Source organism: Balaenoptera borealis (genome assembly GCF_965194805.1).
Source record: "Balaenoptera borealis genome assembly, chromosome: 3".
NCBI lineage: Eukaryota > Metazoa > Chordata > Mammalia > Artiodactyla > Balaenopteridae > Balaenoptera > Balaenoptera borealis.
The window spans coordinates 122,683,351-122,706,745 of NC_138866.1; the positions used below are offsets into that span (position 1 = coordinate 122,683,351).

At 54.9% G+C, this 23,395-nt stretch overlaps 2 protein-coding genes across 3 annotated transcripts in view; one reads left to right on the plus strand and one right to left on the minus strand.

The window, feature by feature from the left end:
* Nucleotides 1-10,328, minus strand: part of CSPG4 (chondroitin sulfate proteoglycan 4) — a 35,792-nt gene extending 25,464 nt beyond the window's left edge. The window contains exon 1 of the mRNA XM_082386947.1: nucleotides 9,910-10,328. Coding sequence (XP_082243073.1) covers nucleotides 9,910-9,997 — 88 coding nt within the window. The 5' untranslated portion in view covers nucleotides 9,998-10,328. The remainder of the gene's footprint in view (nucleotides 1-9,909) is intronic.
* Nucleotides 1-23,395, plus strand: part of CIMAP1C (ciliary microtubule associated protein 1C) — a 33,187-nt gene that overhangs the window by 4,498 nt on the left and 5,294 nt on the right. Inside the window, exons 1-3 of one of the 2 annotated variants that reach the window (XM_082387070.1) lie at nucleotides 20,766-21,032; nucleotides 21,856-21,966; nucleotides 22,864-22,977. In XM_082387070.1, coding sequence (XP_082243196.1) covers nucleotides 20,912-21,032; nucleotides 21,856-21,966; nucleotides 22,864-22,977 — 346 coding nt within the window. In that variant the 5' untranslated portion in view covers nucleotides 20,766-20,911. Of the gene's footprint in view, nucleotides 1-20,765; nucleotides 21,033-21,855; nucleotides 21,967-22,863; nucleotides 22,978-23,395 lie in introns of those variants that run through there. The other variant, XM_082387069.1, reaches the window with a different exon arrangement.

Below are 23,395 nucleotides of genomic sequence, written 5' to 3' on the forward strand. Positions count from 1 at the left end.
TCTTGCTTCTCTGTGCCATCCCACAAGACACATGGTCACCATCCCTTGCTGCCTCCCTTTGCTAATTGCAGCCACAGTTAACCTAAACTGAGGTACTCCATCCTCCTCCCTTGCCTGGATGCCTTCGATGGCTCCCCAGTGCCCCACCATCAAGCCCCAGCCCTCTGGTGTGGCACTGAAGGTGCTGGGTGACCTTGCCCCTGCCCCGCCAGGCTTTCCTGTTCACTCCTTTGAACACCCCACCTGCCAGCCTCACCAGACCTTGGGCTGTTTTCCATCCACACCTAATAGGTCCCCATTCTGGCCTTCGCTCAGGCTGGGCCTTCTGCCCAGCAAGCTCTTCTTTCTTTTTTGCCTGTGAAATGCCCTCATGCCCCTTCAGGGAAGAAGTCTTCCCCCACCCTTCCCCATAGCCCGTAGCTCCTTCTCCGCATTTGGGGTGCAAAGAGACTCAACCGTGGCTTGGGGAGTTGTGTGACTGTCACCTCTCTCTGTTAACACTGTGAGCCTCAAAGGGACAAGACTGGTAACGGGAGATGGCAAGATAGGAGGGAGGGGCCCAACAGGGCAGGAGGGGTGCCACATTCTCTGTCTGACCCAGCAGGGAGGGGCTGCACCTGGGAGCTTGCCCCAGCTCTGCCCCCCACTTGTCTTACCACCAGGCTTCTTTCAGCCCTCCTCTGCCCTCCAGGGCCCCCGGTGCCTGCAGCCGGGGGTGGGGTGAGGCTGGACACAATGGCTGGGGCGGACTGGGGCACTGCCCCAGCCAGGGAACGCTTTTCTGGGCCTGTGGTGACAGTCTGGTGCTTGTTTTTAAAGAAAATAGAATCAGAACACCTATTTATAGCTGGAGGCCATAGCCACAGACAGGAGATGGATGGGGTCTGAGGCGCAGGCGCCCGCTCAGGCAGGGGCTGGGGGTGGAGCCATTCCCAGGCCCCCTGCCCCCCTTTCTCAGCCCCCAAGGAAGTGCCTGTGGGATCCTGACATTCCCTGGGACAGGATGTAGCCTGCGCTTTGGGGCAGGGGAAGGAGGGGACTGGGGTGAGGAGGATGGAAATTTTCTCTCAGAATCGGTCCCTGGGGCCCCGAGTCCTTTGTGGGAATGGGTGGAGGTGAGGGTGTGTTATATGTCTGCCAGGCACAGGAGGCAGAGAAGGACCTCTGGGGGTGCGGGTGCCGCCTGCCAGCGGACTGGGTAAAGGAAAGAGAACAGCGCAGCCAGAGAGAGACGCAGGGATGGGGAGAGAGAGATGGAGAGACAACCTTGGGGAGGACAAAGAGACAGGCAGGGGTCTGGGGAGAGAGATCTGCAGCCCAGCGGACGCCCTGAATAGAGGGGAGATAGAGGAAGCAAGCGGAGATCTGAAGCGGGGGTTTCCGTCCCAAAGAAAGTCTTCACAGCGCTCTGGGCAGACTGGTCAGTCTGAGTTGGATCCAGGTGAGGAAGGGCAAGAATTAGGCATCTCTGTGGCCTGTACCCAAGAAGGCCAGGCCTTGCCTACTCCTCCCACCCCCTGGACCTGGAGACCCTCTGTTCCCGGCAATCTAATGCTGGGAGGCCCAGGTCCGTTTGGAGGCAAAGCAAAGCTGTGGGGGCAGAGCCGATGCACACGGGCTTTGTCGCCAAGATCGCGGAAGGACTGTCCTGGACAGAGGGGGCAGGGCAGTTCCAGGACTGTAGGGGACAGGTCTGGGCTCTGACTTGCTAGGAGGTAAATTCCCCGGGCCTGGAAGAGTTACAGGCTGAGGCTATGGCCTGGGCTCACACCTGCTGCCAGCCTCTATTCAGACCCCTCCCCTCCCTTGGTTGTGCCGTTGGGGGCTGTGGGGTGGCTACAGCCTGGGGCATGTGTCATGGAGCTACAGCCACAGCTGGTGACTCAGACAGTTAAAAAAAGGAGCAGCTTTGAGCAGTGACTCAACTGGCTCTGGAGGGGCTGGGTGGGTCTGGCTGGTACAAGATGGGGTGACTGGGTTTATTTTTGGTAGGGTGGGGCTGGGGCTGGGGGCGGGGGTGGAAGAGGGGAACTGGGGGTGGAGAGGAGCCGCCGCTTTCATCCCAGGAGAGCCCCAGGGCTCTGTGCCAACTTAGGAAAATGGTTTCTTGATGCCAGAGAGCTCTGGCAGGCTGGGCCGCCTCTCAGCCCTGTTCTGAGCCTAGCCTGCCTTGCTGTGTGGACCCAGATAAGCAGCCGGCTCTCTCTGGATAGAAGTAGAGAGCTCTGTCCTATTCCGAAGAGGCTTGAGCTCAGAATTTTAGAGCTGACCTTGGAGAATGAAGGTCCTACACAGAGGCCTAGAGACGGACAGAGGTCTGCCCAAGGCCACACAGCAGGGCCAGGTATCCCAAGGGCTGCCATTACACATTTGGCTCAGGTCCCTACAATATCTCTTCTACCCCAGGGCTGTCAACAGTTGGAGGGACGGGCTCCCATTTGAGTACCTGCCCCTGGAGAGGCTCAGCTGGGCTCCAGATGAGTGTCCGGAAGCACATGGACACCAGATGTCCAGAGATGGAGCCTCAGCCGGGGGCGGGAGCCTGGATTCTATTAGCACACAACTGGGGAGCTGACCAGTCTTTGCCCAGTAGTCTGTTCAGAAGGTTACCTCTCTGGGGGTGAAAGCAGAGGATGCCCCCACACTGGGATCTTGACTTGGGGGCCCAGGTTTTTTATGCAGAGTGTCCCTCCAGTTGGCACTCCCCGAGGCTGCTCACCCCACTCTGTAGCCATTTCCTGAGACTCACTTCCCCTCACCTCCACCAACTCTGATCTTATGCTTACATGGACTCAGGCATCACCAAGACCCCTGATGGGTCCAAGCAGCCCTGGATAGAGAGAATCCCTCAGCCTTCGTTCTGGATCCTGCTCCTCATGATGCAGCCACTACTGCTTAATGAGTGGTGGTAATAGCCCCATGGGAGCTTCATGGGAGCCGTCTCACATCACTGGGCCCTGGCCTCCAGCCCCTACCTCCAGAGGGGCCCCTGAAGGGTGGGCAGAGAGCAGGGAAAAGACAGGCTTCTAGGCTCCCCATCCTATAAAAGGTCCCAAGGCCTGCTCTTTCTCTCCGTCCCCACCCATCTGCTCTTGGGACAGGGTCTACGTTTCATTTGGTCATTCGTTCAACAGATTGATTGTGCTACGTCCTGGCTCAACCATCTCCATCCAAGGGACCATTAGGCTTTGGGGTGGGGCTGCAAGGGGCTGTCCTGCTTCTCCTCACACAGGAGAGGTGTGTGGACCTCAGCCCAGTGAGTCAGTCAGATGCAGGGCCCACCCCCACCCCCCTTTCTGAAGGGTCCTGGGCTGGCGGGCAGAGGCTGGCTTGACAGGTGCCCCGGGAGCCTGCCTCCCCCTTTCCGTGTCACTTCGTCCCACACAGACCCCCTCCAATCCCCTGCTTTGGAAACTTTCTCAAAGATTCCTAAGCAGGAACCACCCCCCACCCATCCCCCGCCACCACTTCTGGGCCTGCCCCACTCCAGAAGAAGATGGGAATAACAGAATAACAGCAACCTCAGGACCAGGCACCTACGAGCATTTACTCCAGGCAAAGGGCTTTAATCCCCAACACACATAGGAGGTAGGAATTATTTATCCCATTTCAGAGAGGAGAAAACTGAGGCTCAGAAAGGCCAGGTCACTGGCATCGAGTTGTAGGGCTGGAATTAAATTCTAAGCTCTCTAACACCATGTCCTTTACCACCGTGAGGCTGGCCTCCTGTCTCCCCCAGCCCTATAGAGGTTCCAGGAGCTGAGGACTCAGAGGAGGGAGAGGTGGGGCCTGAGTCAGGACTGAGGGGCGGGAAGGAAGCTTACTCTTAGCTGCTCCAAGACGCCCAAAAAGGGTGATTCGTTCCTGCCCTCACCACGGTGAGAAGTGTGTGTGTGTGTGTGTGTGTGTGTGTGTGTGTCTGGGCCGGAGGCCTGCCTGGCTGGCCTCCAGCTGTAGGAGAGCTGGACTGGCCCCAGTCACTGCGCACAAGGGAAGGGGCAGGGAGGGCTGGTGTCGTGGGAATCAGCATCCTGGGCCCACTGATATTTATAGCTGCCCCGTCCTGAAATGTGGGAGGGGGAGGGGCTGGTCTTAGGTGGGAACGGAAGTTGGTCTCCTCTCCTCCACCCCCTCTCCATCTTCCCAGAGAGAAGGATGGCCCAGACTAGAGGCCCTGGCCTGGTGGTGGAGCTGGGGGCTGTGTGTCCTGAGTTGGGGGCTTCCCCCAGGCTTCTGGCTCTGGGGGTGGACACTCTCTTTGCTAGGCCCTGAGCCAGGCTTCTGAGAACACTGTGTGTGTGTGTGTGTGTGTGTGTGTGTGTGTGTGTGTGTTTGCAAGCGTGTGTCTGCACACACAGGTACGTACACCTACTGGATGTCATGCTGATGGAGGTCACAGAACAGGGGCAGGGGCCAGAGGAAGGTAGGGGGAGAAAGGCCTGTAATCTCACAGAGATGGAGGGCAGGGCCCCAGAAGGGGGGCAGACCCGGCTGTAGGCCTGAATAATCAATGGTTGGAAAAGCCTCCCAGGGGTGGTGATGCTGGAGCTGGACCTTGAAGGATGGAGAGAAAAAAAGAAGAGCAGTTGCAAGCAACAGCTTGGGCAAAGGTGGAAGGGTGCCAGGGATTATGGATTATTATCTGATGGTCTAGTTCATCAGCCAGCCTGTGGGACACAGCATCACCTTGAATGTGGAGGCTGATCTACTGGGGGGAGAGAGGGCCCAGCCACAGCCATGGTGTCTTTGGGCCTGCAGGCAGGTGGCACCATGAGGCTGCTGTCTCCCTGGATACTCAGGACAGGGTCTGGACAGGGTCTGTCCCATTTGGTTCCGAGAGGGACAGGAATGGGATGCTGGGGCAGGAGAGGCCAGGTCCCCAGGCCTGGCTGGGGGGAAGGTGGGACTACGTTCTGCTCCCTGCCTTCAGGCCGCCAGACTTTGCTCCACCTGGGGAAGGACATCTTCCAGGGGCCATTGATATCAATCTTGATCTGGATTCTTTGAAAGCCAGGAAGTCCTTGTATGTGACCTGACTCTCCCCTGCTCTCAGTATGTTTTAACTCAAAGCAATTAATTGGTTTTCAAGCCTTTTTTTTAAAGCCACAGAACACTTTATCAAAACTGTATCTTACACAAAACACCGATCTGTAAACACACGTTCATGAGACTGCTATGCATGAATCAGGGTGGTACAAGCATCCCGTATTCCCAGATATGGGAATGTAAAGACCTGGAGCACCTTGGACACAGTCTGAAAACCCCTGGTTGGCTCAGTGATCTCTATGCCCCTTGTGGGCCCAGTCCTGGGTGCAGCAAGATAGTGGAGACCTCAGAGAAAAGTAGATGGGAGGTCTGCCCTTGGGGAGCTGCTGGTCCTGTGGGGAAGGCCACACCCAAACCAGGGTACAAGGACAAACAGCAGAGAGGTCTACCCCCTACCCTGCTAAGGATTTGCTGTGTGACTCTGAGAAAATAGCTGCCCCTCTCTGGGCTCTGGTTTCCCTACGAACCATGGAGGGCTGGCCTGGGCTGGGGAGTCTCTGCAGTGAGGTCTGGGAGGGGAGGCTGCCTTACTGACCCACCATGACACTTAAACCGCAAGAGAGACACACACTGAAACGGTTTAGCATGAGCAGTGGCGGGAGGCCTGGCTAACGCACGTCAGAGCTGGCAGGGCTGGCTCTTCTGCAGGCTGGGAGCGGCAAGGGCGTGGGCGGGAGCTGAGGGGGAGGAAGGAACGGTCAACAGCAGAGGCACTGTCCAGAACATGAGTGAGCCATGCCACCAAGCCACCTTGACGGCAGCCCCAGAGCCACTACCCTACATCTGAGACAGATGGGGCTTCATTTGCCACCCCAGCTGTCGGTGGAGGAGTGGTGGGCTTCCTTGAAGAAGATCTGCTTATGCTGTGAGGAAGTGGGGAGGGTTTGGAAAGGTAGGGGGCACTTGCTGGAGGGGTCTGCAGAGATGGGAACAGAGATCTGGGGTCCTTAGGGACCTGTCTCTCTCCTGAAGACCTGTCTCTCTCCTCTGCTGGGGGGCCCGAGTCCACTGGTCGGTGGCTGCCCACCTGGCCTGATCTGTTGCTGGGGTGAGTGAGAACACCGCGGCCTGTGTACCCAAAGAGGGACCTGAGGTCAGTCCTTCCGGTTCTCAGAGCCTCAGTTTCCTCATCTGTAAAATGGGGAATGTTTCTTGACTTATAGGGCTGCTGTGAAGCTGCAGGACAACATGTTAGTGCCCCCCACGGGGTGTCTCTGGAGGTAGGAGCTCTGTTATAAGAGAGCTCTATCTTCTCCCCTGTTTGGAGTTACGGACCCTCCTGAGAAGCAGAGAGCCAGGAGCCCCTACCCCAGGGAGAATCCAAGTACAAAATTGTTCATACAAATTCGGTTCATTCAAAAATTACTCATACACACTCAGTAATAATGGAAATACAGTACTTTTGAAACACACCCTAAGCCTGCACCTGGAGGAGGAGTCTTAACTCTGGAAGGCTCTACAGAACTGGACCCACGCTGGGTCAGGGGCATGTTGGAGGCAAAAGGGGAGCTGGATGGGGCCAGGAGTCGGCGGCAAGGCAGTAAAGGGGCGGAGGGACCTGGAAGGGAGCAGGCTCAAGTCCCAGACCCAAAGGCCCCCTTGTTTATTTGCTCTTGGCACTGAATAGGGGCCCCAGCGCAGCTCAGCACCCCTGCCCCCATCTCGTCCTCACCTCCTTCCCTGAAGGCTCCACCCAGCCCAGGTCTGTGAGCACCGCTGGTTGTGTGCACCGTTGCGCGGGCTCACATCTGTGTGCGCCAGTGAGTGTGTAGTCAGGGCTGTTTCCAACTCCCCCTCCCCTGCCCGCCCCCTCCTGGGCAGCACGCCCAGTCCCTCACACCCCACTCCCCTCCGGCCCTTCATCAGCCGCCTGGCCCACCTGGCGAAGCCCCCTCCTCCGGCCCCCCAGGCGGGCAGTACTGAAAGGCTCTTCTTGTCCTGGCTGGGCAGGCGGGTGAATGTTGGGAGGGGGAGCTCAGTTATACTTGGTCTGGAACAGCTTTTTCAGAGTCCGGGGGGGCTGGGCCTAGGGCCCTGGCCCCTGCCCTGCTCTAGAGGGCTGGGGCAGTGTACGTACACACACAGACACACAGACACACACAAGGCTGAGAGGCTGTCTCCAGCACCACTCGTTCGCCCAGACCATCCTTAGAGGCAACAGAATCTACCCTGGTTCAATTCCTTGCACCTGAGGCTCCCCTGTCCCCACCCCAGCCCTGCTCTCTAAGACACCCCCATCAGTTCAGAGCCCTCACCCAGATTACACAGGAACCCTCTCTGCCAGCTACTCCCGCCTGAGTCCCACGTGAGCCCCTCACCTTCTACCTTTCAAAGTCAGCTATGCCAGGCAGGGGAGAGATGCGGGAGCCACTGGCACTGCATGCTCTGTGCTCACTCTGACCTCCCAGTTTTGCTTGTGCTGTACCCCCTGGCTGGAAGCACATCAGCTCAAACCCAATCTCCCCAATGCCTGTGGCTCTGCTGGGCCTCCCACAGGGCTTAGACGGGGCTGGACATCACACTTATCATCCACACTGGCACAGGGGCCAAGTCTAGCTGCCCACGCAGGTGGGCACTTTGTGGGACTAGGGGCTTTTGTTGGGCAGCTGGGCTTCTCTGTGGGTTACAGAACTTTGCTTCCTCCCCGGGTCCTCAGTTTCCCTGTCTGTACAATTGGAAGGTTGGCCCAGGTGGTCTCCAAAGGTGCTTGACTCTCAGGTCCCATGACCTGGACGCCCTGGAATGTTGATGAGTGCAGGGAAAGCATCCCAGTGTGCCTCACTCTGGTACCTGAGACTTGGGGGCCTTTGGGGCTAGGGGTGTCCAGGAGGGGTGGGAGTGATACCTTCCTCGGTAGGGGCTGTCCCTATTGCAGAGACCAGGACAGGGGGACAGAGGGGACATGGCATGGGGACAGAGGTGGGCTCTTGGAGGGGAGCTCTGCCTGTGAGGGGGACAGGATACTAGCTCGCCCACCCCCTCACCGCTTCCAAATCCCTCCTAAGGGCCGGGGTCAGCTTGATGTTATAAAACCCCACTGGCACCATGTTGCTCTCCTCTCTAAAAGCTTCGCTGGCTCCCCACTGCCAATAGGGTATAGGCTGTGGACTGTATTTTGCCATCTCAGGTTTCTGTGCCCCAGTCCAGTGTCTCTTCCTGGCTTGTGCTCAAAATATATATACCTTCCAGCCAGGCTGCTGGAACTCCTTATCTCAACCTCCCTCTGCTCATAGCCCCTCAGAGCCTTTGCTCACTGAGCCCTCGCCTGGAGTTCTGATCCCCTTCCCATCCTCCAAGGCTTGGCTCAAGGATCACCCTCTGCCCCGCCCCAGCTTGCCTCTGAATTTTTCTTCACCATTCTCCTCATCTGGATCTTTGCAGACACGATAGGAATTGCTGTTTGAGTTTTAGTTTGCCTTTCTGCCTCCTGAATGAGTCCAAGCCCAGCCTATGCATTTCTGTGCACTCCTGACTGCCCAGCACAATGTCTGCACACTGTTGATGCTGAGAAGGTATTTGAGAATGGCTCTCAGTTGAAGCCCAAGGAGGTGGGTACCGGAGTCCCTCCCTTGGGTGGAGGCTGGGCAAGCAGACCTCTCTAGTCAGCTCAGATGCCCCCTTCCTATCTCTCTAGAGGCCCAGCCCACAACCCAGGCCCTGAGACCTTGAAGGATGGGGTCCCTGGGGACAGGAACAGGGAGCCTGGGGATCCAGCTCTGACTCACCCCACTGGGGGGTCCTCCCCTGACTCATTTCCCTTTTGGGTGCCTCGTGATTACTGTCCATTCTAACTGGCTTCCCCATCTAATGGGGACAAGGGTGTGGCCTAGGTCCCTGGAAGGGAGACTCAGGCCCTTCTTCTGCTCAAAGTTGTTCTTGGGAATGGTCCCGAAAGATGTAGGCTGAAGCACTGATTCATACATACATGGGTAGTAATGACTGATGGGCCCTGAGGCCACAGTTCTTATGGCATAACTAGACCGTGCCTTACCTAAGGGAAGAATGCCATAATGGTGGGATTTCTGGCATTGCAATAGAGACGGATACATCCTAGCACCTCTCAGACGGCAGTCTCTGCTGGAGTCAAGCACCAATGCCTGGGACAGGGAGGTGTGGCAGGGGGGTGCCCAGAGCTGTCTGAGGGGCACAGGATATCTGAGGGGCACCAGCCCTGCCTCTAGGAGGCTGAAGAGTGGGTGGTCCTGTCTGTCACTAACTAGGCCTTCTCAGTGAGGAGAGAGGAGAGAGAAGACAGGAGGGGGAGGAGGAGGCCAGGAGGAAGGTGGTGGTGAAGAGGCCAGACAGAAAATGCACCCGGGAACAAGGGGAGCAGGAGCAGAGCTGGGGCGCAGCTGGAGGAGGCCCCAGGAGGCTGGGGTGCTTGCGGGGCCTCACACAGGGTGGGGCAGGGTGGCTTCCTCCCCATTTCATGCCTTGCAGCACTCCCCCTTCCTTGCCTGGGTGTCTGAGGTGGGGGACTCGCTTCTCACTGTCACTACATGTCCTTTGGGCACCAAGTCAGTCATAGCCTGCTGGGCACAGGGAGCCCAGGCGGCACTCGGTGTCCCCACTGCATCTAGAGAACAATCCTGCACAGAGCCACGCCCTAGGGAAGTGACCCTGGGGCCAACCTCAGATAACCAGACCACATGACATCCTAGATGGAGAGCCATGGCTGGGGGTCCTGCATCCCCTGGGGGTGGGGTGGTACTGCCAGAGACCCCAGCCTGGGGTGGCAGAAGTGCAGTCCCCTCGTTTCCCAGTCTGGGGGCCACTTCTGGGTCCTCCTGTCCCTTTCCTCTACCTAAGAAACCCTCCACAGCTCTTGCCAGTCTAGGTCGGCGTCTCAGGCCCCTCACTCACCTGTGGATGCTGGTCCCACCAACGTAGCGAAGGTCAGAGCCAGGGTCAGGGCGGGGGCTGAGAGCAGGAGCCGCGGGCCCGAGCGCATCGCGGCGGGCTGGGCAGCGGGACTGGCGAAGAACGGAGTTGGGAGCCTGGAGCTTGGACGCCAGAGTCTCGAGTTGAGAGAACTGGCGCGGGCTGGGGATCCGGGCGTCCCGCCGCCTACTTAACCGGGGGCGGGGCAGGCGCCGACTGGCGCGCGCGCTCCGGTTTCAGGCCGGGGCTCTCCTGTCTGCCCCCAACCCCTAGTCTTCTTAAAGGGCCCGTGCTGGGCTGCTCCTCCCCGTAAGGGGTCAGGGGACCCTTACAGCTCGATCATTCCCAGGCTCCACCTTAGAGATTTGGGACAAAATCCCAGAGGAGCCCAGACCTCCTGGGCTCTGGCACAAGGCCTCCCGGGGAGCTCCGCTGGGAGGAGATGTGAGCTGAGCTAGTCCCGTCACTTCTCTGCCCTCTGCTCTCGCCTGGGTTGTGTCAGGGGCGTCCTCACGCCAGGCCTAGGAGGAAGGACAGATGCCCTCCACCCCACAGACTGCTTTTGGGCTGCTTTGCCTCTGAAGTCTCTTCAGGACGCCATTTGGGCAGAGAAGCACCAACCTGAGGTTCTACACTGCTCTGTGCCCACTGGCATTGCAACCTTGACAGGACCTCAGTTTCCCAGTCTGTAAAGGAGAGGTGTTCTAGAGTCTTCCACAAGGCAGGAGGGATTCTCAACTCCCTGGTATCATTTATTTGCCTCGAACTAATCCTGCAAGGTGGGTGACAACAATCCTGCCCACACTTTATGGAGGAGGAAGCTGGCTCAGAGCTGGAAGTGGTTCTTGCAAGGCCCCCACATGGCGAGTAGGTCGCCACATGGGACCAGAACCCCAGGCCGCCTGACTCCCGAATCTGGTTGTTTCAACTTCCTGGGCTGCCTCCTGGAAATCTGACCCTGGATTTAGCACCTACCTAACAGCTTCAGGCTGGGGTCCTGCTCCTCTTGGTTCCCTCCCAGGCAACAATATCAGCCTTGTCCCAAGCAGGAGAAAGGGCAATATTATCGCAGAGCGTCCAGCACCTAGAGGCTCTGCCTGCGCTCTGCCTAGCCCTAGCATCAGCGGTGCCTGGCTTCGGTTTCTCTGTCCAGTGAATGGGTGGAAGAGTACCCCTGGAGTGTTTCCCCCTCCTTTCCTCCATCAGAATCTCTCTGTCACACCTGCCTGCTTCAGCCCACCCCCAACCCCATCCCACCACTTGCTGTCTCCCCAGCCCCTCCCCTTGCCTGATGACAGTCCTACCATGGGTACAGCCCTTCAGAATTTGCAACAAAATTTTGCTCCGTTCTGCAAATAAAGAAACTGAGGCTGAGGGAGATTAAGGGACTTGAGCAAGTCTACACAGCTGCAAAGAGGTGGAGCCAGGTCTTTGACCCCAAGCCCAGGGCTCTTACCACCACAGCACAGTGGTAACCGGGGCTCTGGGTTCAAATTCCAGCTCTCCTGCTTAGCTGTCCAACCTTGAGCAAGTCACTTCACTTCTCTGTAGCTCAGTTTCCTCATCTGTAAAATTGGCTTTGTGAGGATTAAATGCTTTTTAAAAAAAATAAATTTATTTATTTTTGGCCGCGTTGGGTCTTCGTTGCTGTGCGCGGGCTTTCTCTAGTTGTGGCGAGTGGGGCTACTCTTTCGTTGTGGTGCGCGGGCTTCTCACTGCGGTGGCTTTTCTTTGTTGCGGAGCATGGGCTCTAGGCGTGCGGGCTTCGGTAGTTGTGGCACATGGGCTCAGTAGTTGTGGCTTGCAGGCTCTAGAGCGCAGGCTCAGTCGTTGTGGTGCACGGGCTTCGTTGCTCCGCGGCATGTGGGATCTTCCTTGACCAGGGCTCGAACCCGTGTCCCCTGCATTGGCAGGCGGATTCTTAACCACTGTGCCACCAGGGAAGTCCCAGGATTAAATCCTTTAATGTACCTCAAGTGCCTAGCCCGAGGTATACAGCAGGTGCTCAACATATGCTTGTCTTTTTTCCTCCTTGCCCTGTAGTCCTGCTGCACATCCTCCATGTGTCTCAAAGTTTGTATTTAGCTTCCAGAGGCAGCTGCACACAGTAGGTACTCAATAAATACATGCTGGGGTTGAGTAAGAAGCCAGTTGCTGCTGTTCTGTGGGGATTTTGGCAAATGCAACAACTCCCACCCAGTTCACCCTAGGACGCCTCGGTCGGGGCTGTGCTCAGTTGGCCTCGGTCGGTGGCAATAAAGCCATTGATTCCGCACTTGTCCCTTGTTTTTCCTTCTCCCCAAGTCAGCAAGGCACCTGGTCCTTGTTAAGGGCTAATTACTGGCCAAGTGTGGGCCCAGAGTTGCGGAGGCTGCTGAGAAGACAACCTTTGGAGGAAAAGAGATTTCTTTTTAGGAATGAAAAAAGAAAGGAGGAGAAGACTTTTGCTTCTTTATGAATCAAAAATGTGGGTGGAGCTTTCTACCCACCCCATCTGCCCATCCTTCCCCCTCCCCATCTTCTCCCATGTCCTCCCCTGATCCCCACCCACTCAGATTTACCCACCGCTACCAGGAGTCATTGGTCTGTCTGTGGAGCCTCCAGACGGAATTCCCGCCCACAGCTGAGATTCAGGTCAGGATTAGCTTGCAGCCTCCCCCTGCCTGGTTGCTAGCTGGGGAGAGAAACACAGGCCTGGAAAAATAATGGCAACCAGCACGGCAGTAATAGCCCACACTGGCTTCTCTGCTGGGGCTTCTCAGTTTACAAAACATTCACCTGGTCTTTTGACAACCCTGGGGAGTGTGTGTGTTGGGGGACAGTGTTTCCTTTTCACTGATGAGAAAACTGAGGCTCTAGTGGAAAAGGGATGCTGGGGCACCGGCGCACATAGGCCTGGCCTTTGTTCAACCTGTAGCCTAGAACTTGACCCCCCGACTGGTGCCGAGCAGCCTCATGCCAGGAAGACTGGCAGAAAGTTGAGGCCTCCTGTTGCCTTGGAACTGATCCCTGACTGCCTCTTACTGTCTCAGAGCAAAGGCTGTTAGGCCAGGCAGTGCCTGCTCCTCTACTGTCCTCTCCCCAGCCTCCTCGGCATGGCCCCCCTGAAGCCCCCACCAAATCCCCATCCTGAGTAGAGCCCACCAGGGCCTCTCTAGCATCCTCAGGCCTTCGTCCTCTGCCTTCTGACTTTTGCCCTGACTTTCTCTGGCTTGGGTTGGCCGGGTGTCCCTGGTGACCATCCCCGACTGCCCCTGCCTCTCGGGCCGTATCTCACCTTCCTCCAGGAAGCCCTCACAGCCTTCCTTCTCACCACTGACCTCCCTTTCCATAGACTCCCTCGAGTAGTGATCTCTGTATTCTCCCAGTGCCCCCCAGGGCACATGTGGTTGAGTCAATGCCTCCTGGCCCCCTGGACAGATTTGTTCCCAGCAAATCACCAGACAGGGTACCTGGGATAGGGGAGAGGAAGACTCAGAACACACTTGAAGAAGGATGCCCACGCCCCAGGGATGAAGGAGGATTTAAATTTTTCTGAAGCTACAGTGACCTGTGGTGTGTGCTGCCTCAGTTTCCCCAAGTGATCGGCCTCTGGGAGAACAGACAACAGAGAGCATCACCCTCTTCTCTGCTGGAGTTCAGCCAGGCGTGCTGGCCAGGACCTGCTGGTCATCCTTATCCTCATGCCTCTTGGACGAAGAGCGCCTGCTCTGGCAGCGGCCGTGGCTCAGTCCTGTCCTTGGCCAGGGCCTGGCATCTGAATGCCTCTGTGTTTTGCACCCTGACCGCCTGGGCCCCACCCAGGGAGCTTGTGGCCAAAGCCAGCTTGCTGGTAAATGGCCGGTGCTTGTGTCCTAGATGGGACAGTGCCTCAGCCCGCGCTGTGTAGGTCCTAACCTCAGGGAAGTGGCCTTCTGCCATGAAGGACACAGAACTCAGGCCACTACTGTGCAAGGGGACATGGGCTTTTGGTCCCGATTCCGTGGCCCTGTAGTCACACGGCCAGGAGCTCCGCGGTGGTGGGCCCCAGGCCAGGGCCTGTGCTAGGAGTGGTCTTGCTCCCACTCCTGGCTGGCGGCATGCATGGGGCTCCTCCAAGTGCAGGCAGCCAGGATCAGGAGGGGTGGGGGCAGCTATTCCCAACAATTACACAATTCAGGAGCTGAAAAGTTATGTTTGCTGCCCTCGGGAGCCGGCTGTGGGCTGTGGATGGGTGGCCGTTGGCAGGGTTTTCTCTGGCCACGGGCAGGCTCTCCCCATGCCCAAGCTGTCTTGGGGAGATGGGGGCTGGGGGTGGTAGAGGACCCTCTCAGAGCCTCTGTTCCCGGGAGCAGGAAGTCGTCTTCCACACCACGTCCACAAAGGCTTGTGGCTTCGGTGGCTATGACCAGCTGGCCGCAGCTGACTCCTCCTGGGGTTGTGCTATTTCTAAATATTGGTTCATGCTGTTACCCCCTGCTCTGCTCCACCAATGGATATTCAGCTGGCTGCAGAGAGAGCCTCTGGGAGGGGGAATGAATAGTCCTTGTTTGGATGGAACGTTTGTGAACATACTTGCTCAGGGTCTGGCATGGGACAGGTACTTTGGGGGCTGGGGTGGGACTCCCAAAAGAAGGGTTAGAAATACCTGCTCAGAACTGGGAATGAGGCTTCAGTGGGCATTAGGAGACATGGGTCTGAGCTGGCGACTGGGCAGGGCAGTCAAAGAATGTGGGGTTAGGAGCCAGAAGTCTGGTTCTGCCAAGCCTTTTCTGTGTGGCCTCAGGCAAGTCTCTTCACCTCTAGGCACCTTTTCCCTCATTAGTAAACAGTAGAACCGCCATGGTGCTTGGATGATGCCTTCCAACAGAGGTGCTGGGGCTTTATAAACTATGAAGGGCAGTGCCTGGTGGTTATGATGAGGGCACCTGTTGAGGCCAGGGTTGTGTTCTCTGCACGTCTTCCAGGAATCCTTTGAAGGGGAGGCAAGATTGACAACCAAGAGGCAGCTGGAGCAAGCTGGCAGGGCTGTCTTCAACCACTTCACCCAAGAACATACAGCTTGAATTTCAGCTCCTATTGGCCCCATTGGCTAGGTGTCCTTGTACAGTGAAAAACCTGTGGTAGCCAGCCTCCAAGATGGCCCTCAATGGTCCTCACCTTTGGGCATTCACAACCTTGTGGAGTCACCGCCCACACATTGAATAGGGCTGACCCAAATGGCCAATAGGGCATTGCAGAAATGATGGAGTATGATTTCCAAGGTCAGGTCACAAGAGACACGGCGGCCTCTGCCTTGATTGCATGGCGGTTCTCTTCTGATTGCTTGCTCTGGGGGAAGCCAGCCACCACGGCCTGAGGACAGTTAAGCAGCCTGCAAAAGGCCCCTGTGGAGAGGAACTGAGGCCTTTTGTCAATGGTCAGCGCCAGCCCACCATTCACATGAGTGAGCCATCTAGGAAGTGGATGTGCCAGTCCCAGTCACACTTTCAGATGACTGCAGCTCTTACTGACATCTTGACTGCTACTTCTGGAGAGACCTGGAGCCAGATCCATCCAACTAAGCCACTTCTAAACTCCTAGCCCCTAAACTCTTGAAACTGTGTGTGATAATAAATGTGTATTGCTATTTTAAGCTCTTAGGCTTTGAGGATAATTTGTTACACAGCAAGAGATAACTGAAACAGACCTCCATGAATGTAAATTGCAGTCCAGTCAGCCAGACTGGGTCTGTGTCTGGGTTCAGAAAGTAAGACTCTGTTCCCATGAGGAGGAATGATGTTTCCTTGATCAATGAATGGATCAACTCATTTATTCATTCCACAAACCTTTCTTAAGCACTTACCATATGTCAGGGCACTATGCTGGGGGCTGGAGACACAAGGGTAAGTGACAGAGCCCTGTCTTTGGGAGCTCACAGGCTCCCCAAATGACTTGGTGATTGTTGGATGTGGGGAGTAAGGACAAGGGAGGTGTCCAGAATTTCTGGCTTGGACACTTGGGTAGGTGGTGACATCATTCATTGATATAAATGGGGGACAGGGAGCATCTCAAGAGAAAAGCTCTGGGCTTATTGACTTTTAGATGTTTGTGAGAATCTCAAGTGACACTGTGCAGGCTGTTGGATATGGGAGTCTAAACTCCTAAGAAGATCTGAGCCAGAGACATATATATTCGGGAATTATTGGGGTACAGATAATGAGACTGAAGCAACAAGAGGGGATGAGACTTCCCAGTGAGAGGAGGGTGGTGAAATGGGAGAGGAAGGCCCAGGACTGAACATTTTTTTTTTTTGAATTGAATAATTATTTATTATTTATGGTTATAGGAAACAAATTTTAAACAAATTTGCATACATGTTTTGTTGCTGTGATATATGAGAGAGTGATCAATAAAAGACTGCAGGACTGAACTTTGAGATACCAACATATTTTTCTTAAAAAATTTTTATTTTAACATAATTTCAGACTTAGAGAAAAGTAGCAAGGCCATTACAAGTATTTTTCACATACTCTTCACCTAGATTTCCCAAATGGTAATGTTTTATCACCTTTAAATTCTTTTCTACGTATATACATATTTTTTGCCTGTAAGAATTTTTTGAGAGTAAGTTGCAGATATAATGCTCCTTTATCCTTAAATACTTCAATATGTATTTCCTGAGAACAAGGACCTTCTCTTTCAGAACCCAGATCAGGAAACTAACATTGGTACAATACTTTTAACTAGCTACAGGCTTTTTTCTGGTTTTGCCAATTTCCCCAGTAATATCCTTGAGAGCAAAAAGAAACTCCTGGCTCCTACATTGCATTTGAATAGAAAGTACATTGAGTTTCTATTAATCTGGAAAAGCTCTTCAGTGTTTCTTTATCTTTCATGATATTGCCATTTTTGGCAAGTACAGACCTATTTTACTTTGGAACATGAATCTTGATTTGAGTTTATCTGGTTTCTTTGCAATTAGATTCAGGTTATGTACCCTCGGTGGGAACACCCCAGAAGTGATCCTGTGTCCTTCTCATTGCATCCTCTCAGGAGGTACACAGCATCTATCTGTCCCATTGTTGATGATTTTTTTTCTTTTTACTCTCTCTTTATTTTAAACCAGTGTGACTCTCTTTTTTTAATGTACAAAGAACTCTTTTTTGAAAATTAATTAATTAATTAATTTTTGGCTGCGTTGGGTCTTTGTTGCTGTGTGTGGGCTTTTTCTAGTTGCATCGAGTGGGGGCTACTCTTCATTGTGGTGCGCGGGCTTCTCATTGTGGTGGCTTCTCTTGTTGTGGAGCACGGGCTCTAGGTGCGCGGGCTTCAGTAGTTGTGGCACGTGGGCTCAGTAGTTGTGGCTCGCAGGCTCTAGAGTGCAGGCTCAGTAGTTGTGGCACATGGGCTTAGTTGCTCCACGGCATGTGGGATCTTCGTGGACCAGGGCTTGAACCCGTGTCCCCTGCATTGGCAGGCGGATTCTTAACCACTGTGCCATCAGGGAAGTCCCAATAATGTTAACTTACATCCCTTGGTTGAGGTGGTGCCTGCCAAGATTCTCCCTGTAAAGTTACTGTTTTTCCCTTTGCAATTAATGAGCATATGCCAACACTGAAAGGTCAGGCTGAGGAAGAAGAGCCAGGAAGAAAGCTTGTGAAGGGGCAATGGGAACATGGGAGGAAGACCAGAACATCTTGGAACCAGGAAGAGGTCCTGCAAGAAGGAGGCAGTGGCCGGTCATTGCGGCCCAGTGCTGCTGGGAGGCTGGTCCAGTGAGAGTGAGAGGTGGCTATTGGCTGCAGCTTCCACATGCAGGTCACAGTTTAGGGGGAGCGACGGGCTTGAAGCCAGCCTGCAGGGAGTCAGAATGTGAAAGGGAGGCGAGAATGAGACTGTAGGAAAAATGCCTCTTTGGGGAAGTTTGCCTGTGGACTGGGGAGAGGTGTGCGTGGCCAGGAAGATGGTTTTTATTTTTTAAATTTAAAAAACATTTTAATTATTTTTTTCGATAGCAGTGATTAAAAAAAAAATTAAATTGAAGTATAGTTGATTTACAATGTTGTACCAATCTCTGCTGTACAGCAAAGTGACTCAGTTATACATATATAGACATTCTTTTTTTAAATATTCTCTTCCACTATGGTTTATCACAGGATATTGAATATAGTTCCCTGTGTTAGATGGTTCTTAATAGATGGAAGGGATGCAGAGTATGTAGAACATGATAGGAAGGAGCCAGATGAGGATCCTTTAAAGAAAGGAGAAGGCGGCAATGGACAGCGAAATGTTCTTGAGACACAGAGGAGATGGGAGGAGGTCCTGGTGGGTCCTCCTAAGCCCCAGGAGGGAAGTGGGAGCAGGTGACAGCAGATGGAAACTGCTGGTTCTGACAGTGTAGTACGGAGGGTTCGAGTCCAAGCCCAGTCTGATGTCCTCTGTTCTCTCTGTGAGCAGGAGGCAGAGCAGGGGCTGGAGGGAGGGCCAGGCACACAGATGGGAATAAGCCATGTGTGAATGATCTCTGGCGAGAGGGAGAGAGCAAGCTGACCGGCGCGGAGATGGGCAACTGGGCGGCATGGACAGAAGTCCAGGGTCTGGGGGCCATGGGTCTACCCCCAACAGCTTTTAGCTGCCTGGTACAGGAGGGCAAGGCAGACATGGTGACTCAGGGCTGGGATTTACCAGCAAAGAAGTGGGACAAGGAGGGCAGCCTGAAGGATGGGGAGGAGGTGCAGGGTCACCGATGGGATCTCAGTGACAGCAGGCAATCTGTACAGGGCCAGAAATGGAAGGACAGGGAATGGTGCTCCTGGGAGGAGGGTGAGAAGCCCAGGATGTGCTGGGGAGGGTGGTTGAGAGGGAGTGGAACAGAGGCATTTGGAGATGACGAGGTCTGGGAGCTGGGAGGCCAAGGGATGGTGGGTGGTCCTTGGGGAGGCCTAAGTCACCAGGGTAATAGCAGGAGTTGAGGAGTGGGGAAGAAGACCATGAGCCAGGGCCGCCAGGTCAACACGTCAAGACAGATGGCACCCCTGAGAGATGAAGCGGGGCACCCTGGATGCTGGCGTCTTGGGGAGATGTGCTCTTGTCAGGGAGGGGACACTGCCTGGGTGGATACCAAGGAAACCAGGACTTGCTCCACCTTGGGCTCTGAGGGACAGAGCAGCAGCTTTGAAGCTAGCCAAAGGCTGTCTCCAGGGGTGAGCTAAGTCTCTGTTAAAGTTGAAGTGAAAGGAGCCTTTGGAGCAGAAGTGGGGTGGCTTGTGACATTCCGGGGTGTAGAGTGGCTCGGTTTCCCTAAGAGAGCCAGGCACAAGGATGGCAGACAGGAACAGTGTTTGTGTGGGTGTCAGGAAGGCTCCCTGGGTCTGAAATACTTGTAGATCACCACCTTCCCCCCAGCCCAGGAAGGTGAAGAGCCCAGCCCCACATCTGGCCCCTATCAGCATGAGGGGACCATCAGGGCTTGGGCCCAGCAGGCCTGCAGCTTCCTCCAGGAAAAGCTGACAATGATGGGGGTGAGGAAGAGGCACTGCCTGTGGCCCGAGGCCAGCTGAGGCTGGGCCAATCCCAGCCTTGCCCAGCCCTCCCTCCCCAGAAATCCGAGGCTTGGCTGCCCCGCGGGTTATGAGAGAGGCACAGGAAAGATCTGCTGCCACTGGCGGAGGTGGGGAGCCCTGCCTTCTGTTCCAAGCCTTTCAGCCCCACCAGGGGTTTCTGGAGCACCCAGCACACCTGGCTGGTCTGCTCCAAGTCCTCATTGTGCCTGTTGGTTGGAATGAGTTCAGAGCATGGTTTGGTTTCCATTAGATCAGAGGCTATGATCTAAAGAGAGCTCTGGGGTTTGTGTTCTGGTTCTGTCTCTGCTACTAATGTAATGGGAAACTTTGGGCAAGTCTTTGCCCCTTTCTGGTCTTCAGCTTCCTTATCTGTGTACCGGGGCTGTGACAGACACTCTCTCTAAAGCCAGCAGTCATCTGTTCCCCGAGATGGAAACCCCTCTAGATCAAATCCTTAGTCTGAGCTATGAACTGCTAGGTGCAAGCAGGCCCCGGGGCCCCTGAGCCTCTGGGATTTTTCAGGGTGAAGGAGTGTCTAGCATTTCCTTAGCCTTGGGGCTCATCCATCAATCATATGGTAGCTGGGTATATTCCCTATCCCTCAATGTTTTCTCTTACACTTCTGCCGCCACAGGGGGTGCTCTTGACCACAGGCACAGGAAGTAACTTCTTGAGGCCTCAGCACCACCCTCCCCCCTTCTTTATTTGCTCCCCATTGCCTGCCTGAAATGCCAGCAGCAGGCAAGTATTCCTTGAGCTAGACGTGGATCCCTAAAGACACTGTGGGATAGGAGTCTGGGAAGCTATCAGACAATCACACCTTAGTGTGAAATAATTGGCTTGATACTTTCCCAAGAAAAAACAGACTGTGATAGAAGGGAGGGCATGTCCAGAACCTGGGAGATAGGTGGGAGGGACAGGCAATAGAGGACCACCCCAGGGGGCTGTGCAGGTGGCAAGAACCCTTCACCCATGACCAGTCCACTCTTTCAGAAACCTCAGGGCACCCACCAGGAGTGAAGAGTTGGATCTGTCACTCCACTTCTCCATTTTTCTTTCCTGCCCCAAGGTTCTGGGGACCCTCAGGCTACTTAGCCAGGTTGGGAGCAGGGACAGGGGGGCCGAGTTCTCAGGGTTCCACAGCTGAGCTGCCAGCGTAGAATTACGGTTCAGGCACCACGGCAACTGGAGGAAATAAACAGTCTAAGTTCTGCAGTGATGTCATCCCCAACTCCAGCCTGCTGAGCCCTGCAGCTGGCTGTACCCCAGGTGGCCTCAGCTGCACGAGCAGGAGGACTGTCTTGCTTCCCAGCCTCCACACAGCCTCTGGCATCAGGGAGAGAGAGTGGAAAGAGGGGCTTGGGCAGGCGCCCCTGGAACAGGCCCCACCCAGGCCCAGCTCCTTGCCCGCTGCTTAGGGTCTCTCAGCAGCTGCTACTGCCCTCTGCTTGGCCCCAGACATGAAACTGCCCAAGGGGGTCAGGAACCCTGTGTTCTATGGGCAACAGCCAGAGAGGAAGGTGCAGGTGCCCTCAGGGCAGGAGGTAAAGCAGACCCCTGTTGTCCTGGCAACAATTAAAGGTGAGACCTGGGCTTGGGCTCATTCATCTCTTTGCAGAGCTGCCGAAGGTGTCCTAGTCTTCCAGTCCTGCCTCCTGCAAAGCCCTTTCAGACTCGCCTCAAAGCCACAGAAGATCAGCACTTCCAAGCTAAACTTTGCAGGCGGTATTAGCTGCTGGGAATTTTTTGGGGGGGGAGATGGGGGAGGAGAGGGGGGTGGAAGGGGTTTGAAGTGAGGCCAGTTTTGGAAAAAGGCTAGGGATTCTGTGGCATCTTTAGCCCAGCTCTAGCTTTCTTCACTTCCCTTGAATCTTACTCTCAACTGAAAGCAGACAAACTAATTCTTACTACATTGTTAATGACTGATTGTTGCTCTATGTGGGAGGTGGTTTAGTATGTGATTAAACGTTTAGGCTCTGTTGGCTGGTGTCTCAGAATTTTCACAATAATGGCTTGTGTGACTTTGGGTAAATTGATACTTCTAAGCCTCAATTTTCTCATCTGTAAGATGGGGAAAACAAGGGTATCTGTCTTACAGAATTGTCGAGAGGCTTAACTGAAATAACCCACAGAAAATGCTTAGCATAGTACTCGGCACAGAATAAGGTCTCAGTTCCTTGTAACTATTACTTTTCTGATTATGCATTGCCTGTCCAAGGGAAATCACATTTTATCTGGGAACACTGCGTTTCCCCAAAGGAAGCACCTCGATGGTGGTCTTTGTCTCAGGGTGACATCAGTGAGAGCAAAGACCCCAGAGTTCTTAAGGCACACTGTATTTGGGGCTTCCCCTGCCTCTGATCTGGCGGGCCCAGGCTGAGGGCCACCCTGTCGGTGCTCACAGGTCCGGGGCCTGCTAAATACCTCCGGCCATCCTGCACGGGCTACACAGACCACGACGTCTCCCTGTTCCAGGAGCCAGCCTATACCCTGCACACCCGGCACTCGGAGAAGCGTGAGTGGTCACCACACCCATCATCCCCGTGGGCGTAGGATTATTATTGTTGGATGTTTGGGGCTGCGGTGAGAGGTGAGGAGTCATTATCTGTAGCCAGAGTCCCCTGGGAACCCAGGCCTGTCCTGAGTGGGACACCCACGTGGCCTGCTGGGTCCAGAAGGAAGCCAGCAGGGGTGCCAGGTGACCCATCCCTCTGAAGGCAACTCTGGGCATTTCCCAACTGGGCCTCCTGAGGGAGCTTCGAAGGGACCTGTTGCATCCAGCTGGCAGGGTCTCCTTTCTGTGTGGTCTTTGGCTGGGGCCCTTCTGCTCTGGCTGCCATGGGTTCACTTGCCATAGCAGCTGGGCAGGAATAGCTGGTGAGTGGAGGGAAAGTGGTGGTGGGGGGTGCCCTCAAAGCTTCCCAGGTGGCTTAGAACCCCCTGGAAGGTGGGGAGCAGAGGGCCATCGAAGAGCTGGGGATGACAGCCAAGGCCAGTGAGAGGAGAAAGTGGGCAGGGGCGTGTATCTGGGGGTCTGAGATCTCGGCTCCTCCCAGAGGTGACACACCCTCCTCAGCAGGAGAACCCCCTTTCCAGGGCTGTGTCCCTTCCTCATACTAACAGTAGCCACTATGCCTATTATTATCCCCTTGGCACCAATCCCTGGCGGGGTGGGGGCTGACCAAACTGCTGCGCAGCTGTTATTTTATCTGTTCCTCTGAACAAGTTCATGTGTTAAAAGCCCCATTTTATGGATGAGGAAATCAAGGCTCCCGAAACACTCAAGAGCCCGAGGAACTGGAAGGGAGCCTTTGATCCTTTTTGGGGGAGGGGGATCTTGCCTGGAGGCAGGCCAGACTCACCCTGGGGCGGCCTCTGGGGCTGACCGGGCCTTTCCTTGGCTGCCTTGCAGGGATCGTGGACATATGCAACCCTGGGCCATGCTATTTCTTGGATCCTAAAATAACTCGGTTTGGAATGTCCAGCTGCCCTCAGGTTCCCATGGCGGAGCACATCTCTAACCTGCGTAAGATGGGCCGGGAGAGGGAGGCCAGGGTTGGGAGGTTGGGGGATGGGGGTCCATGCTTGGGACAGGAGCAGGGGCAAAGGGGTCATGACTCCCTTCGCCAGGTGTGTCTGCAGATTCTGGCCTCTCCCTGCAATGTCATATCAAGACACTGATGTCACAGTGTCTGTGTCACAGTACTTAATGTCTTGAGGCCAATGTTATGCATGTATGTTGCAGGGTGATGTTATGATAAAAATATCACAGGGCTCATGTCGTGGCAGTAATATTGTCATGCTAATGAGATCACTGTAGTGATTTCAGGATGTTTTCTTGGTGCTGTCACAGGGACAATGACAGCCCAAGGGTGATGTTCTGATGACACTTGGGGTTTTTATATTATGAAAACAGTGTCACAATCCTGATATCAGGATGGCTG